The 13,745-nt window shown below is 55.5% G+C and overlaps 1 protein-coding gene across 4 annotated transcripts in view; it reads right to left on the reverse strand.

Annotated features, from left to right (window-relative positions):
• The window catches only part of MVB12B (multivesicular body subunit 12B), a 59,808-nt gene that overhangs the window by 41,607 nt on the left and 4,456 nt on the right, over positions 1 to 13,745 (reverse strand). For 2 of the 4 annotated variants that reach the window (XM_074924066.1, XM_074924070.1), the window contains exons 2-5: positions 12,154 to 12,276; positions 6,427 to 6,534; positions 3,138 to 3,234; positions 265 to 394 (exon numbers count right to left, since the gene is read on the reverse strand). In XM_074924066.1, coding sequence (XP_074780167.1) covers positions 265 to 394; positions 3,138 to 3,234; positions 6,427 to 6,534; positions 12,154 to 12,276 — 458 coding nt within the window. Of the gene's footprint in view, positions 1 to 264; positions 395 to 3,137; positions 3,235 to 6,426; positions 6,535 to 12,153; positions 12,277 to 13,342; positions 13,462 to 13,745 lie in introns of all 4 variants that reach the window. The other 2 variants (XM_074924068.1, XM_074924069.1) reach the window with 2 other exon arrangements.

Consider the following 13,745-nt stretch of genomic DNA (forward strand, 5'->3'; position numbering starts at 1 on the left):
TTAAAGCCACAAGCAAATGCTGCGCAGGTGCGCAAGGATCAGGGTTTCACAAACACCTCAGTGAGTGAGAACCAGTCTAATGGGAAAAAAAGAGGGTTAGCTAATTCCTACATCAAGCTCAGTAAGGCCTGTTCTTAGGTAGGCTCTTCTAAGGACAAGCTTCAGCTCTTACAAATTACTACTTAGTAATTACAGGAAAAGAGGGTGCTTGGCCTCGGCCCGAGTGGGTTTCTGAGGACAGGTCCCGGAGCCAGGGGTACTCACCCTATGAACGTGTACTGAGGAGGGGCCTGTTTAGATCTGCCCAGGATTCGGATATCGCAGATCGCTGCCTCCGTGGAATCGCGAGGGATGAATTTAATGCACAGCCTCTTCTTTCTGAAAGCTACTTCTTCTGCAGAAACAACCCAGAACCAGAACACAGGGTGGTTTTTATGCAAGATTAAGGTATAAATGTTATTTATTGTCTCTCCAGATATTAGGCAGATAATTATGGCAGGAACTGGAGCCAAAGAACAGATATATGTCAGCAAACCAGACAGTGCCGTGCCATTCAGTGACTCTAGGAGCTCTCTGTACGCTGCCTGAGAGCTGTTGTTAGGCACCCTGATAAACCAACACCCCCTCCCCTCTGCAGAGAGGATAAGGCACCACGTGTGCCACAGAGCTCTGCACCACAGCAAGCGGCAGGGGATTCTCCCACTGCTGCGTACTTCTCACCTTGGCTTTCTCCTTCCAAGGTAACGTTTGCCTCGCCGGCCGGCCGGTCACATCTAAACATTCCTCCCACAAGCATCGCCTCCAGGAACATGCCTGGAAGCTGCTGACACAACCCGTCAATTTATTCTGCCAAGTGCTTCCAAAGAGCCAACCAAAGCGCGCGGAGGAGCGGCAGAAAAGCAGATTGTCACGCACGGGGGCTGGCAGCAAGAGCCTCTGCCCAAGCCTCAGGCATCCCCAGCGCTCGGGACCTCTCCTGACTCAGTGAGGGAACACCGAAACGATACTCCCACCGCGTTTGCCCCGGTATCTTCGTGGGGATAAACCAGATTTATAAAGCAGTAATTGCTGGGACCTCCTACGGGGCAACTGTTACGCACCGACGTGTGTTCAGCGGGCGGAGGAACCTGCTGCTGGCCCCTTCCTGCTGTGTCACAGCAGTTGTGCTCCTTCCACGTTACCCGCGGCGCCTCCCGGAGCTACGGCCCAGGGGTGCAACGAGCCCACGGACGCGCACACAGCCCGGCCCCACGACCCACCCCTCCACAGCGCTCAGCACCCCGCTCTCCTCACCCCCAGGGGCCCGCGGGAGCCTCGGGGTCGCCAAGGTGAGCTCTCTGGTTGTGAACGTGGGCGCTTGAAAGCTGTGACAGATCTACCGATAAACTGAAAATCTAAAGTGAGGACCCTGAATGAAAAGCTGGGGAAAAACTACAGACAAGTGCCTGCAAAATAAAAAAGCTTCAGTTTAACATGAATAAATATCCTCCAGCTTAAAAATATGCTCTGGCTTCAACAGATGGCAAGCAGCCCTGTCTCTACAGGCTCCTCCTGTTCCGTAATGCGCACCTTGGAGAAAGCAATCCATCCCGGCCGCTGGAATCTGCTGTCGCACCAGCGCCAATAAACGCGCAGAGAGTGCGAGGTGTGTCACAAGACAGCATCTGTGCAGCTGCAGCGCTGCTTCGCAGGATGCTAAATACCTGTATCCCTGAAGTCTAGTCTTCTGTTTAGCAAACCAGGGCTTTTATTTGAAGTGCCTAAAACTGATTTTAGGAGCCCAGGGTTTAAGGCTTCCACATCTGAACATTTTCTCAGAACCAGTAAGGAGCACTATATTTCATTATATTTACTGCACATCAGCTGCCACTTAGAGCACAGCAACATGCGTGACCACACGTTTAACTCTGAGCAAAATCAGTGCCTCTTAGCTGACTTTCACAGTAAGCACGAAGCTGACTGTTTGCCTTTGGTCTCTTCCACACTTGGCCAGAGTCTGCAGTCTGTAGCAAGCTTGGTTTAGGAGCTGGATTCATTAACGGCACATGCTTAACCAGAGTTAATTTTAAGTAAACAGATTATAAACAGTCAATCGAAATGTGTTCATTCATGCTACCGGAGGCAGGGACATGCACCACTTCATTAATACAGACAGTGCCTCTGCTTTAAAGACTGTATGGGTTGCAATACAAAGCATTTTACATTAGTTACGGACTCCTGTTCACCAGGACTTTCACAAAAATGGCAGCAGCACGGGGCCAGTGCCCAGTGCTCCCAGGGGCCGCACGTGCCCTGGGACTGTCCAGGGAACGGGGGTGACCCAGGGGAAGGGAAACGGGCTGCAGAGCCCTTCGCTTCTCAGTCACGGGTTCAAATCAGAACCAGGTCGGTAGCAACTGAAAAGCCATCCCCACCTGCTGCAGGCCCAGCGGAGGGATTCCCTGCAGAGCAGGCTCACGGAGGTCCCTTCCCTCCCGGCGAGGCTGGATCCCACCACCGCCGAGTGACGGCGCGTTCCCCCGCCCCAGGCGGAGCCGCCTGCTGCGCCCCGACGCGGCCCCAGCTGCCGCCGCCACGAGTCTCGTGGGACGCCAACACACCACGTGGGACCTGCTGGCTTCAGCGCTGCAGCAAAGCTATTTCTGCCTTGTGGAAACCAGGATGGTGCCTTCCCCGGGCATCCCCTCGTGCCTTCTCCCAGCACGGGCCAGCGCACCCCCACCCAGCACCGCCCGCCGCACGCGGCCGGGGCCCGTTCATGGCGGGAGGCGAGAACCGGGCGTGTGCGAGCCCAGCGCCACGAGCACGGGCCCTTCCGCAGCCGCCCTTTGGGAACAGCCCTCAGCACAGCAGCTCTGCTCCCCTCCGCCTAGTCCACCCCTGCAAGATGAAGGGATAAACTATTCCTGGCCCGGCGCGGTGCCGCTCCAGCAGGTGAGCTGGTGACTGTCAGGCAGCTGATCAAAAACCCTGAAGAGTACAGGAAAACCGAGGGCCGCTTCACTGCAGGAGCTGCCCCCAGTGTGCACAGGTAACCCCGAGAGCCGCGGGGCTCAGTGTGCCCCTCGGGCCGGGGCTCCCCCCCCCCCCCAGGCACCACAGCCAAGGCTGGGGCTGAGGCTCAGCCCCCAACTCACGTGTGTCGATGGTCTCCTGGATGGGGATGAAGCCCACAGGTAAAGTGTCCTTGATGTCAATGAGCTTCATATCCACCAAGACGTTGCCTAAATGACTCTTTGGAGAGAGAAAAGAAACAGTTGGCTACGACGGTGTCACCAGATTCAAACCCAGCTCTCCTCACCTGCTGCACCCCAAGATGCCTTGTCACTGCATCTGACCACCAACTTCAAAAAACAGAAAGGAGATACCAAGCCAACGCTCACAACTGTCCCCTCCACAGGAGCTACATAATGATTGTCTAGGAGATACTGGACAACTTTCAGCATTACAGATTCTCACAGCTCACCCGCTGCTGTACTTCTGGATCCTCCAAAGCACAACCAAACTCTTCCCTCTGGAAATAGCAGTTCAAAATGTTACCTCTCCTAACTCATCGACTAAGCAGGTCACCTAGTTCTCAGACACTCTACAACAGCAGCACGACATTTCCATGCCAGTAACAGCAGAAAGCATTATGGGAAGATGGTTCCTGCAGACACAGCCAAAGTTATTACATGCATTAGCTAATTAGTACTGAATAGACACGGTTCTAGCTCCAAACGTAGGCACGCTCCAGAAGAGCAGGCCATTTGGAACGAAGAACTTCACTTGGAGTCCATACGAATTCTGAACTGATGCCTCGTCCTATTAATCAAGGCTTGAAGAGCTCAAAACACAATTCAGAATGACAGCCTCCACAATTGTTTAGAGACCAGATTTTCTTTGCAGTTCTCGTTAAAGCCAGCATTGCTGCCAATAATCTGGATTCACGTATGGAAGAAAAGCACATTTTAGTTACTGCACAGCCTTATAAACAGAAATGCAATACAGAACAATTAAAATTTCATCCTAAGCCATCAAACCATGTCAGTGTGTTTTACTGTTACTGGTTGCTAAGTACCTCCTTTAGTTTTTATCTGGCAGAGTATTTCAGGAAAACCTCTACTCCCTGATTACTACCCTGAACTATTTAAAAACATATTTAAATCTGCAGCCTCTGAAATGAGGGGAGATCAGGTCTGAGCTCATTTTGGGGAGGTTGTGTGTTTCCCCAGCGCCCGGGCAGGAGGGCCGCCGCGCCTCAGGCCTGCCCCACCGCACACGTCCTTCCCCCCCGCAGCCCCCCCGCCCCGTCCCCGCTTGGGCCAGGGCGTCTCAGAGCGAGCCACGCTGGATGCTGCGGAGCCCCAGCGTATCAGTCAACGTGCTCCTGGCACGGGAAATGGTAGGTGCAGTGGTCACTGCTGATTCACCTTTCATGTTTTATTTATCCAAACTGTCTGGCTGTGTTACATCAGTGCGCAGCTTTCAGCTGGACCAACGATCGTTCCTCCATCGGCAGCAGGCAAGGGGGAGAGATGCCCCCGTAAGTTCGTCACCTGCTGAACGCGGGGACAGCACTGATGCTCTGCCACGTACAGCGGAGAAAAGGGCACAACGCCCCCCGTCCGTGAGATGCACCACGCGGGGGCTCCTCACCGCAACACTCAAACGCCAGCCGTGTCCTCACAACCTGTCAAACGCTGTGAGCTGTTGAGAATGACGATTCTGCTAAAGAGACACTACAGACTGCCTCCGTTATAAACCAGGTATCCGAGGGGCATCGACTCTGCTAACTACAACACGTTCTTCAGTGTTTTGTTAAAAAAAGCCCTGAGCAGTAAAACTTCCAACCCAAAGCAGAGGAACAGATCAAGGTCGAGGTGAGAGGAGCCTCCTGGTCCCAGAGCAGAGCTCTAGGTCACTGCCACCGGGCAGGGCCAAGGCCTTTTCACCCTCGAGGTCCCCACTGGGCAGCACATCGGCCCGGCACGGCTGGGGAGGGAAAGGTCCTGCTGGGCCACGAGCCACAGCGGCACCAGCCCCCCGCCAGCGCCCAAACGTCGGCAGCGCTGCTGGGGGCTGCCCAGGAGCTCCCCAGAACCACCCCGGGTCTCACGGCGCCGACACGGGGCTCGAGGCAACCGGCAGCGACTCGCCCCGCAGCGCCTGGCCCAGCCCCGTGCGGCCGGGACCGGCGGCGCCCCCACGCTCCCTGTCATTCGCTCCCCATCGACACGAGGAACGTGCCCCCAAACCACACGAGCAGAGGATTCCTGCCAAAAGCCCAAAGGCACTGACTGAGGGTATTTACCCTGTCTCTGGTAGCCAGCAGTTGCTGCTATCCTGTAGTTATTTCTGACAACCTCACATTTAAGGTAGCCACAGATAAACTTAGTACTCAAATCGTCACAGATCTTTCTGTTAAATACCCTCCCTGCCTATTCTGGGGCTATTATTCCTGCTACTGCAGGTACTGCAGGATGAAAAGCACAATTACTGCCCATCCATCCCAGGAAGCAATATTTCCCCTAGCTCTGGAGCTTTATTTTAATCTAGAGGCAGGCAGGGAAGCGGATGGCATAAAGGTCAAATGCTGGGAATTGGCAGCCCCCGGCCTTCCTGTCAGGACCCACGATCAGGCTCGGAAGTCGCAGCCGCTTTTCTGTTCCCGTCGTTGGTGAAAGCACGAGTACAAAATGGTATCTCCATACCCTGACAACCGAGACACTGCGAATATCCAAAACACGACCAAAAGCAGGATTACCCACTAGATGGAGTGCATTCATTGTAGAATTAAATAGTTCCTCCAGAAAGGAGGAAGTTTTCACACTAGCCTCAACCAAAACCACAGGAGAAGGCACCAGGCTCTCACTGCACGTGGTCCGCCCTCCTCCACGGAAGGTGTGGGCAGACAACCGCCATTAATCAGAGATTAACTTATGCTTCATAGCCACGCTAGAATATTAGGAGAATATAGTAGTACATGCACCGTGTGGGCAAATTTTCAAAAATCAGCACCAAAAACATCCAAGAATGAAATGCTAATCCAGCAAGAAAGTATCTGTGATGCCCTGGGATCCAGAAACCAACACTGCCTTCACCAGCACTGCCTGCAGCATTTGCTTCTCTGGGTAATTAGAGACAGAAATTCGTCAGGATCACGACCATGCAGCACCCATTGCTACAGCTGGCGTGAAGGGGTTGCTGAAACGCAAGCATTCCTTTTTCTGCTGCTTTTCTTGCAAATTTTGCCGGTGCTTTCTTTTCATGAAGAACACAGACAAAATGCAAATATCCAGTTGCTGCAATTTGCCTCCTGACTCACACAAACTCAGTGAAATGCCTGCCTGAATTATAATTGGCTCTATAAAATGAATCATCTTATGGGTGAGAGCATATCAGGTACAGATGCAAATCATGCAGACACTCAGCAAATGGACTTACATTTTCTTTTGAAAAGGCTCTCGTGAAGCACAGGTATCGTGTGACCTTGGATTTAAATAAGCCATCTTTCCAGAGGTCAGCGTCCAAGCCATCTGCTGTTTGTGCAACCTGGAAAGAAGAGACAGAGGGAGAGCGGAGACATGTGAGCCAAGATAAAGTTAATGTATGTGCAGTACTTCTTCCTCAGACCTCTTCTAATTAACAGTAGCCCGAACTCTCACAGCATCTCATTAGTTTCTTCACGAGGTGCAGTGCAGAGAACTTCCAAGAGGAGGTATAAAAAGGAGTTCTAAAAATGCCGTCTCTAGGGGGCCTGTTGATTAAAGATGCTCTGACAAAGGCCATTCTAATGAGGAAACAGCAACTTCGGTTACAGTCTCCAAACAACAGTTTGGAAAAGTCAGCACATCGCGTCTCATTACCAGCCTCCACGCAAGGGCAGGCCGTGAGGAGGGCTCCGTGTAAACAAACCCCAAACTGCCCAACCGCAGTATTATTTTTACAGAAAAGCCGTCAAGGAATTCCAGCTCCCAGGCCAAAAAGCTGCGTCCAGCAGGCGGGGAAGCCCCAGCCCCTCGTGGCCTTTGGAGCGGTGCTGCCTGCGAGGACGCCCCGCGGACGTCCCTCCCCAGCGTGACCCCCACCCAGCCCCTCGGCAGCGCCCACCGGGCACGGAGCAGAGCCGGGCCCTCCGCCGGCGGGACACAGGCCTGCGGGAGAAGGAAGAGGCCTGGTTTGAACTCCTCTAGCTACCGAGAAGAAAAAATTACTCCATCCCAGCCGAAACCAGGACAGCACGGCAGGAGAAGGCCTCAGCGCCGAGCTGATTCGAGGAGTGGGCACGAGGCAGCCGCACGCCCTGCTCCCAAAGGCTCCGTCATCGACCGAGAGGGGAGGCACGAGGAGAAGGCCGGCGCGAAGGAGACCACCCCACCAGGCCCGCGCCCGCCCGCCGGCTCCCAACAGGAGACTCCAGCGCGGGCTGCACTACGCAGAAGCAGAGTTGAGCTTCCGCCCGGCGCCTCGGGCGGGGACAAACACCGCAGCTCCTCCAAGTCTGATCTTAGGGAACTGAGCAAGACCCCGGCCCAGAGCAGCCTGATCACAAAGAGCCGACATTCACTGTCAGTGCTCGCACCCCGGCTCTGCCGAGCAGAGCGAGCAGGGCACAGGGAGAAGAGATGAGTTGGCAGGACCCTCCGGTTACCCAAAGCGCACAGGGAAACGCGAGTTCATCGTCTGATCCGCGAAGGGAGCGAAGTGCCCTGCCTGCTCTCAGCAGCCCCTGCTCAGCTCGAGGCCTCGTACGACACACGCAGCTTTTGCAGTCAGGCTTCTGCAAAGGAACACGCATCATTTTAAAATTTTAAAACGGGATTTCGGTGGGATTTTTTGTTCCTTTATTATTCCTCAAATTCAACTCTTCCCTAAAGTGCTGGTTTAGGAATATATAAAAATCCACCTGCATCCCTCCCCTGCGAGTCAGTCCTGGTGAAAAGATACTCAGAAAACAAACTGCTTAGAAAAGCCGTTGGCATGTAGAGACACTTGGCCTGAACTCCAGCCCTTGTTAGAAACAGTTTGAGGGACTACAACCCCATTTAACCACTTTGTTAATAAATATGGTTCGAGATCTGTATTTCAGTTTTTCTTGTTTTTTTTTCCCTTGTTCCCACACTAAAGATCCTGAAAACTCACCAGGCAGCAACAGACCCAGTCTGCAATTGTAAAACTGGTGCTACATGAGTTGCTGTCAAACACACTTTTTACCCAACCTCTGAACACTTCAGGAATTTTACGTTATTTATGACAATACCAAATAACTCTGGAGGTGAAAGCACGTGGCTTCAGCTGGTACCACCTCCTGTACGACGCACTGCCCAGGGCACCGCTACATCACAGCTGGCCGAGACATCCCAGGGGCCCCCGTGCTGGCACTGCACCCCCCCGGAGCAAGGGGGCCCGGCACTGTTATCCTCTGGCCTAATGAAAAACCCCCAAAACCTCCAACCCGCACCACCCCCCTTTCAGGGAGCACCCTGCCACTCTAACCCACCCAGTATCTAGCTGGGGGACCAGCTGGTTCCGCGGGCAGGCACAGCACCCCAGGCTGGCCCCGCGCTCCCCTTCCCGACGGCCTGGCCCGGGCGGCGCGTGGCAGCACCCGACTCCTCGGCTCCCCGGAGCCAGCAGCGCCCAGCCCGGCCCTCGGGGACAGGGCCCCCGCCGAGCAGCCGCTCGGGCCCCTCCGACGCTCCCACCCTGGCAGCACCAGCACGAAGCCACCTGTGGAGCCTCGCAGGAGGACACGAGCAGTGGAGCCGAAAGCAGCTGGGGGTAAGAACTCGCCGGCCCTGGGGCCCCCTGGAAACGCCGTCAAAACCATTTTCCTGTTTCAGCTGAAACACAACAGTCGCAGGTGACATCCCCAGCGATTCGCCCTGAGCGCTCTGCCTCCGCGCACCCTGCTGGAAGACTTTTTCCAAGCCTGGAGAAGGTAAGCGTGCATCAACTTGTCAGAAAACTCACGGGGAAAGAAAACAGAGCAACACAAACAGGAAACTTCTTGCCTCAGGGGTTGGGCTGCCGCAGAGGAGGAGGGTCCCCAGGAGGGTCCCCAGCCCCGCTGGGAGCAGAGCCCCGGCAGCGTGCCCTCGGCGCGGCAGCACGGGAAGGGGCCGAGGCCCAGCTCACCCAGCCCCCCGCCTGGCTCAGGGGCGAGGAGCGCGCGGCACCGAGGACACGGCTCCCAGCATCGGGCACCCACACAACCATCCGGGCTGGAAAAGACCTTGAAGATCATCTAGTCCACCCCCGGGCACAGGGAACGGCCCAGCTCCTGGTGGAGCCGGTGCAAGGCACTCCTCAGGCACGTGCTGCGAACAGATGGACCTGGCACAGTGACACCCGGTAAGGACGGTGCCCCCAGCCCACCCCTCCGAGCACAGGGTGACCTACCCCCTGCCCCTCTGGCAAGGGGCCCCCCCGCCGCCTGCCCTGCAGGGCTGGCCCGGGGCGAGCAGCATGCTGGGGCTCTGGCCCAGAGCAAACCCCACCTCGGAGCTGGCGCTCAGCCTGCAGCAAGGAACCCAGGAGCCACACCTCTCCTGCCCCGGGCGCCCTGCCTCCCACCTCTCCTCCCTGCCCTCCCCACCCATGCACTCAGTCCTGCCAGTTTGGGCAGATTTTCAGGAATCTAAATTCAGACACACTGTTCATTTTGGCAAAATCAAGTCTTTGGTGTTTCAGCTGTTAAAAGACCTGGCTAGTCATCACAAGCGTCAGGAGCTGGTTTTCAAGCAGACACAAAGGCAATGAGATTTCTGAGTAATTAAAAAAAAAAAGAGAGAAAAAGATCTCTGACCCATTTGCTGAGACTCCCCCAGGTCTGGGACCCTGGGCTCAGCCACAGCATCACCTCCAGCCGGGCAGCACACTGAACCCCAGGGCTCCACATGAGCCTGGGAGCCATCCCGGGACATCCCCTGGGCATTTCACTGCCTCCCGGGCTGGAAGCAGCCCTGCCTTTGCTTCTTTTAAAGAGGAGCAAAGGGAAAAAGACAAACACGGTGATGGTTGTTTACTGGAGAATGAACGAAAGGGAAACTGGGTAAAGCCTATAACTAACACAGCTGTCTCAAAGAGAGAACTGGGTACTGCATCACAAAACCCAAACCCAGTGAAACTACCTGATGTCAAATTCACCACTAGTAAGAGGAAATACTTTCCCGCGCAACTCTGAATCCACCTGTGGAACTGAATGCTGCAGGGCTGTAGCAAAAGGCGAAGTGATCAGGCACCTAAGGGGACTACAACAACAATCCGAGATAAACCGGCGCTAACGCTTCCCAGAGGACGAGAGGGGTTCCTGTTTCCCAGGTGCATCCTGCACCTCTACTAGGGCTTTAGGGCACAGCTCCTAGGACGGAGCTCACAGCTGCCTTCACCGAGGCCGCGCGCCCGGAAGCGACACCCGAGCGTCGGCGTCTCGTCAGGGAGCCGCGTGTCTGCAGAGGCCCCGCGCGAGGGGGCCCAGCCCGCGCCTGCCCCCGCCTCGGGACACGACGCTCCCCGCGGCGCCGAGCAGCTCCCGCCGCACGCTCGGCTTCGTGCTGTCGGGGACGGGCTGGGCTCCAGAGGGGTGGTGGGAAGCGACGACCCCGCAGCACTCGCTGCTCCAGAGCCCCGGCTGGCGCCGAGGAGCCGCTTCCCCGGGCACGGAAACCACGGCCCTGGGCGCCACGTGCCGCGGGCTCGGGCACCAGGACGTGCCGAGGGGAGGGCGGCGGCCGCGGCTCGCAGCGTCCCGGCGCAGAGCCAGCCCGCTGGCCTGCCGTCCAGGAGGAGGAGCGTGGGGAAGCCGCGCTCGGGGTCAGGCGACAGCAGGTGCTTCCCCAGGGCCCGGGTCAGAGGAGAGCTCCTCGGGAACGGAGAGGAAGGCAGAAGAACCAGAGGAAAGGCAGCCTCCTCTCTGTGCCCCCCAGGAGAGAGCGACCCACATTCACAAGCATTATTACAACACCCCCGTAATTGGATTAAGCCACAGGAAGACTCTTTTATCTTCTTTAGTTTAAACTGTGTTAGCGCCAGAGCTCCCTATTAAACCACAGCCAGGCTATCTGGGGTGAGCGCTCTCTCTGCCCAGTCATTTAGGCAGAATGCAATTCTGTTATCACAACTCTCACATTGTCCCGTGCTCCTTTATCAGGGCAAGCAGCTAATTACACAGCCTGGCTCACACAGGTAATGAGCACTCAGAAAAACGCAACAAATGCAAAAACCTTCCAGGCCTTCAAGGAGCCTTTTCACAGCTCCCTCCCTCGTGCCCTTACTTCAGCCCGATCCATCTTCTTCCTTCTCACACCGGACAGGGTACGCAACGATCCAGAGCTGAAAAGGTGTGAGCAAAGCCCCAGGCCGACTGGTTTCCACTCCCAACCACTCAAGCTGTGTGACTGGAAACCCAAGGTGTGATGTAGCACAGCTGGAGCAGGACACAGGGGTGAGCAGACGGACTAGGGGCCCAATCTTTCCACACAGAGCTCTGCAAGGTCAGTATTTTATGATATTTCAGCATTTGGGACACTAATCTATGGAGAGAAAAAGGTCACGCAGCAACTAATGCAAGGAACAAGCAGCTGTTAAGCAGTGACCTCCCTTTAACCATTCACATTCTCATCTCTGCTGTACCCAGCTGCCTGCTCCTGCTGCCCAGCCTCCTGCCAAAGCTCAGGTTAGAGGTCTGCATTCCGTCCATCAGAATCCTGACTGCAATTTCAGCTGGATGCAAAACTCCTCGCTTCCCATTCTGGCGCTTCTCATCATCATTGTGCAGTGCCGATATGTGGGATTAAACAGCTGATGCGGGATCCATTTATGCAGAGATATAATTTGTGCAATACTTAGGACTCCTTCAGGATGAATGTTACGAGGATTATTAAATTTGCATGCCACAGTGGCCAGCTGTTCTGAAAACCCCTCCTCCAGGTAATTATGCTCCTCTGGAGTGGCACAGATGAAGGAGCACGACTGCACCCCCAAACCTCCACTGAGGGAAAGCGCTAAGTGCTGTGGGCTGAGAGGTGGGCAGCTGGATATCAAATTACTTCTTAAGGCACACATCTGAAGGCGAGCCCTCTCTGAAAAAGATGCTGTTCCCAGCAAAGTAAAGGCTCATTAGTGCAGAACTAAAGCGTTAGCAACGGTGGCTGAAACAGCTCTACTTACAACATCATAACCAGTGGGTGCTCGGTTCCGGGACGCGACCACACCAACGCCCGTGATGGGATCCATCGGCAGGTCGGGCAGGGCATCGGAGAGGTCTCGCACCTCAGGCATGATGGACTGATCCTGAAAGGAAGGAGCAGAATTAAAGGGCTGCAGGGCAGCACACCCCGGCAGGAGACAGAACACCCAGAGCCTGCATGCATGCCACAGAGCCTGTGCTGACACACCACAGACTGCCAAGTTAAACACGGGAATAGGCCAGACACACCTTCTGCACTTTCATTTGCTTTTGATAAGAGGGTACGTTTGCGCAATGCCCAATAGGTTTGGAATTTGGGCCAGAAGTCTCTTCTGAGATTAATTTTGTTGTTTCCAGGATAGTTAGCATGGGCTGGTCTCCCTCTAGCAACGATGGGAAAACCAAAGCTCGTTCCCTTCCCTCCCAAACAGAGAGCAAATTTCACCCCGAGCCAGGCAGGCTGAAGCTGCTCTGCCATTTTAGAAGCAGATTTCTTGCTGCTTAATGGCTTCAGTGGGAGGTTCCCCCTCCACTACAGGTGTCAGACACGCCGGGGGTTCCCCCGCGAGTCCTCAGCCCCCTGGCACCCTCCTGAGCCAGACCATTTTCATGTAGCAGCACAGATGTATCTGGCGTTGTATGCAAAACCACGCTTGCTGCAGAGCGCCTCAACACCAGGGAACACAGAGGAAGCGGCACGGGATGGTCTGATGCAAAGCAGACAGAGGCCTTGAGGAGGCCCGAGCATCTTCCAAGAGAAAGAGGAGACATCACCGAGTAGTTCAGGGGAGGGAGATACGCTAAGTGGGACAGAAGCGGGTAAGACCAACCAGTTTTGGAGAGATGCTGTTGCAGGAAGCAGGAGAAGACAAGCGAGCTGCTGAAACAACTCGCTGAGGAGGAGGAGGAGGGGGAAAGGTGCCACTGCCTCAGCATGTGGTCTCCTGCAGAGGCTGCCAGTCAGGGCAAGTCTTCTCTGGCTTTCAGGCAGGAATGCCCCAGGAAACCACCCCCCACGCACCCCGAGATAAAAGGGCAGTGCTTTGTGTAAACAAGCGTCACTGCTGCGCAGCCAGACAAGCCGTGAACCAGAGCTACCTAATTGAGTTCCCTCCTCAGAGCAATTAAACCCCAGCATTTCTAGGCCAGTGTAGACAGCTGGTTACTTACTGCTTCTAGAAAAGGCAGAGGTGAGTGCTGGTGCCAAGTGGGACCTGGGTTTACACTTCACAATGCCCAGTCTGAACAAACATCGTGCTGCGGGCAATAAAAAAGAGCAAGTCTGGGCCCTATGTAAATAATAATAATGTCACACGAACAGCCAGACCACCTGGGGAGTCCAACACGACAGGAGCGAGAGACCAGGAATGGTGAAAACACTATCGCTGAGGAACCACACCCAGGAGAGCACTCCGCTCCGGCCCCGCACGAGACCCAGCACACGCAGAGCGGAGCGGAGCTGCTTTGCTCCCCACACAGTTTCATCCCCCGAGCACGGCGACAGGCGCACCCCGAGCCGTGGGGGCTCACCCTCCCCTCCCGACGGGCTCCCCGTGCTCAGGGCGGCCGAGGA

This window comes from Athene noctua, chromosome 20 (assembly GCF_965140245.1).
Source record: "Athene noctua chromosome 20, bAthNoc1.hap1.1, whole genome shotgun sequence".
Classification (NCBI taxonomy): domain Eukaryota; kingdom Metazoa; phylum Chordata; class Aves; order Strigiformes; family Strigidae; genus Athene; species Athene noctua.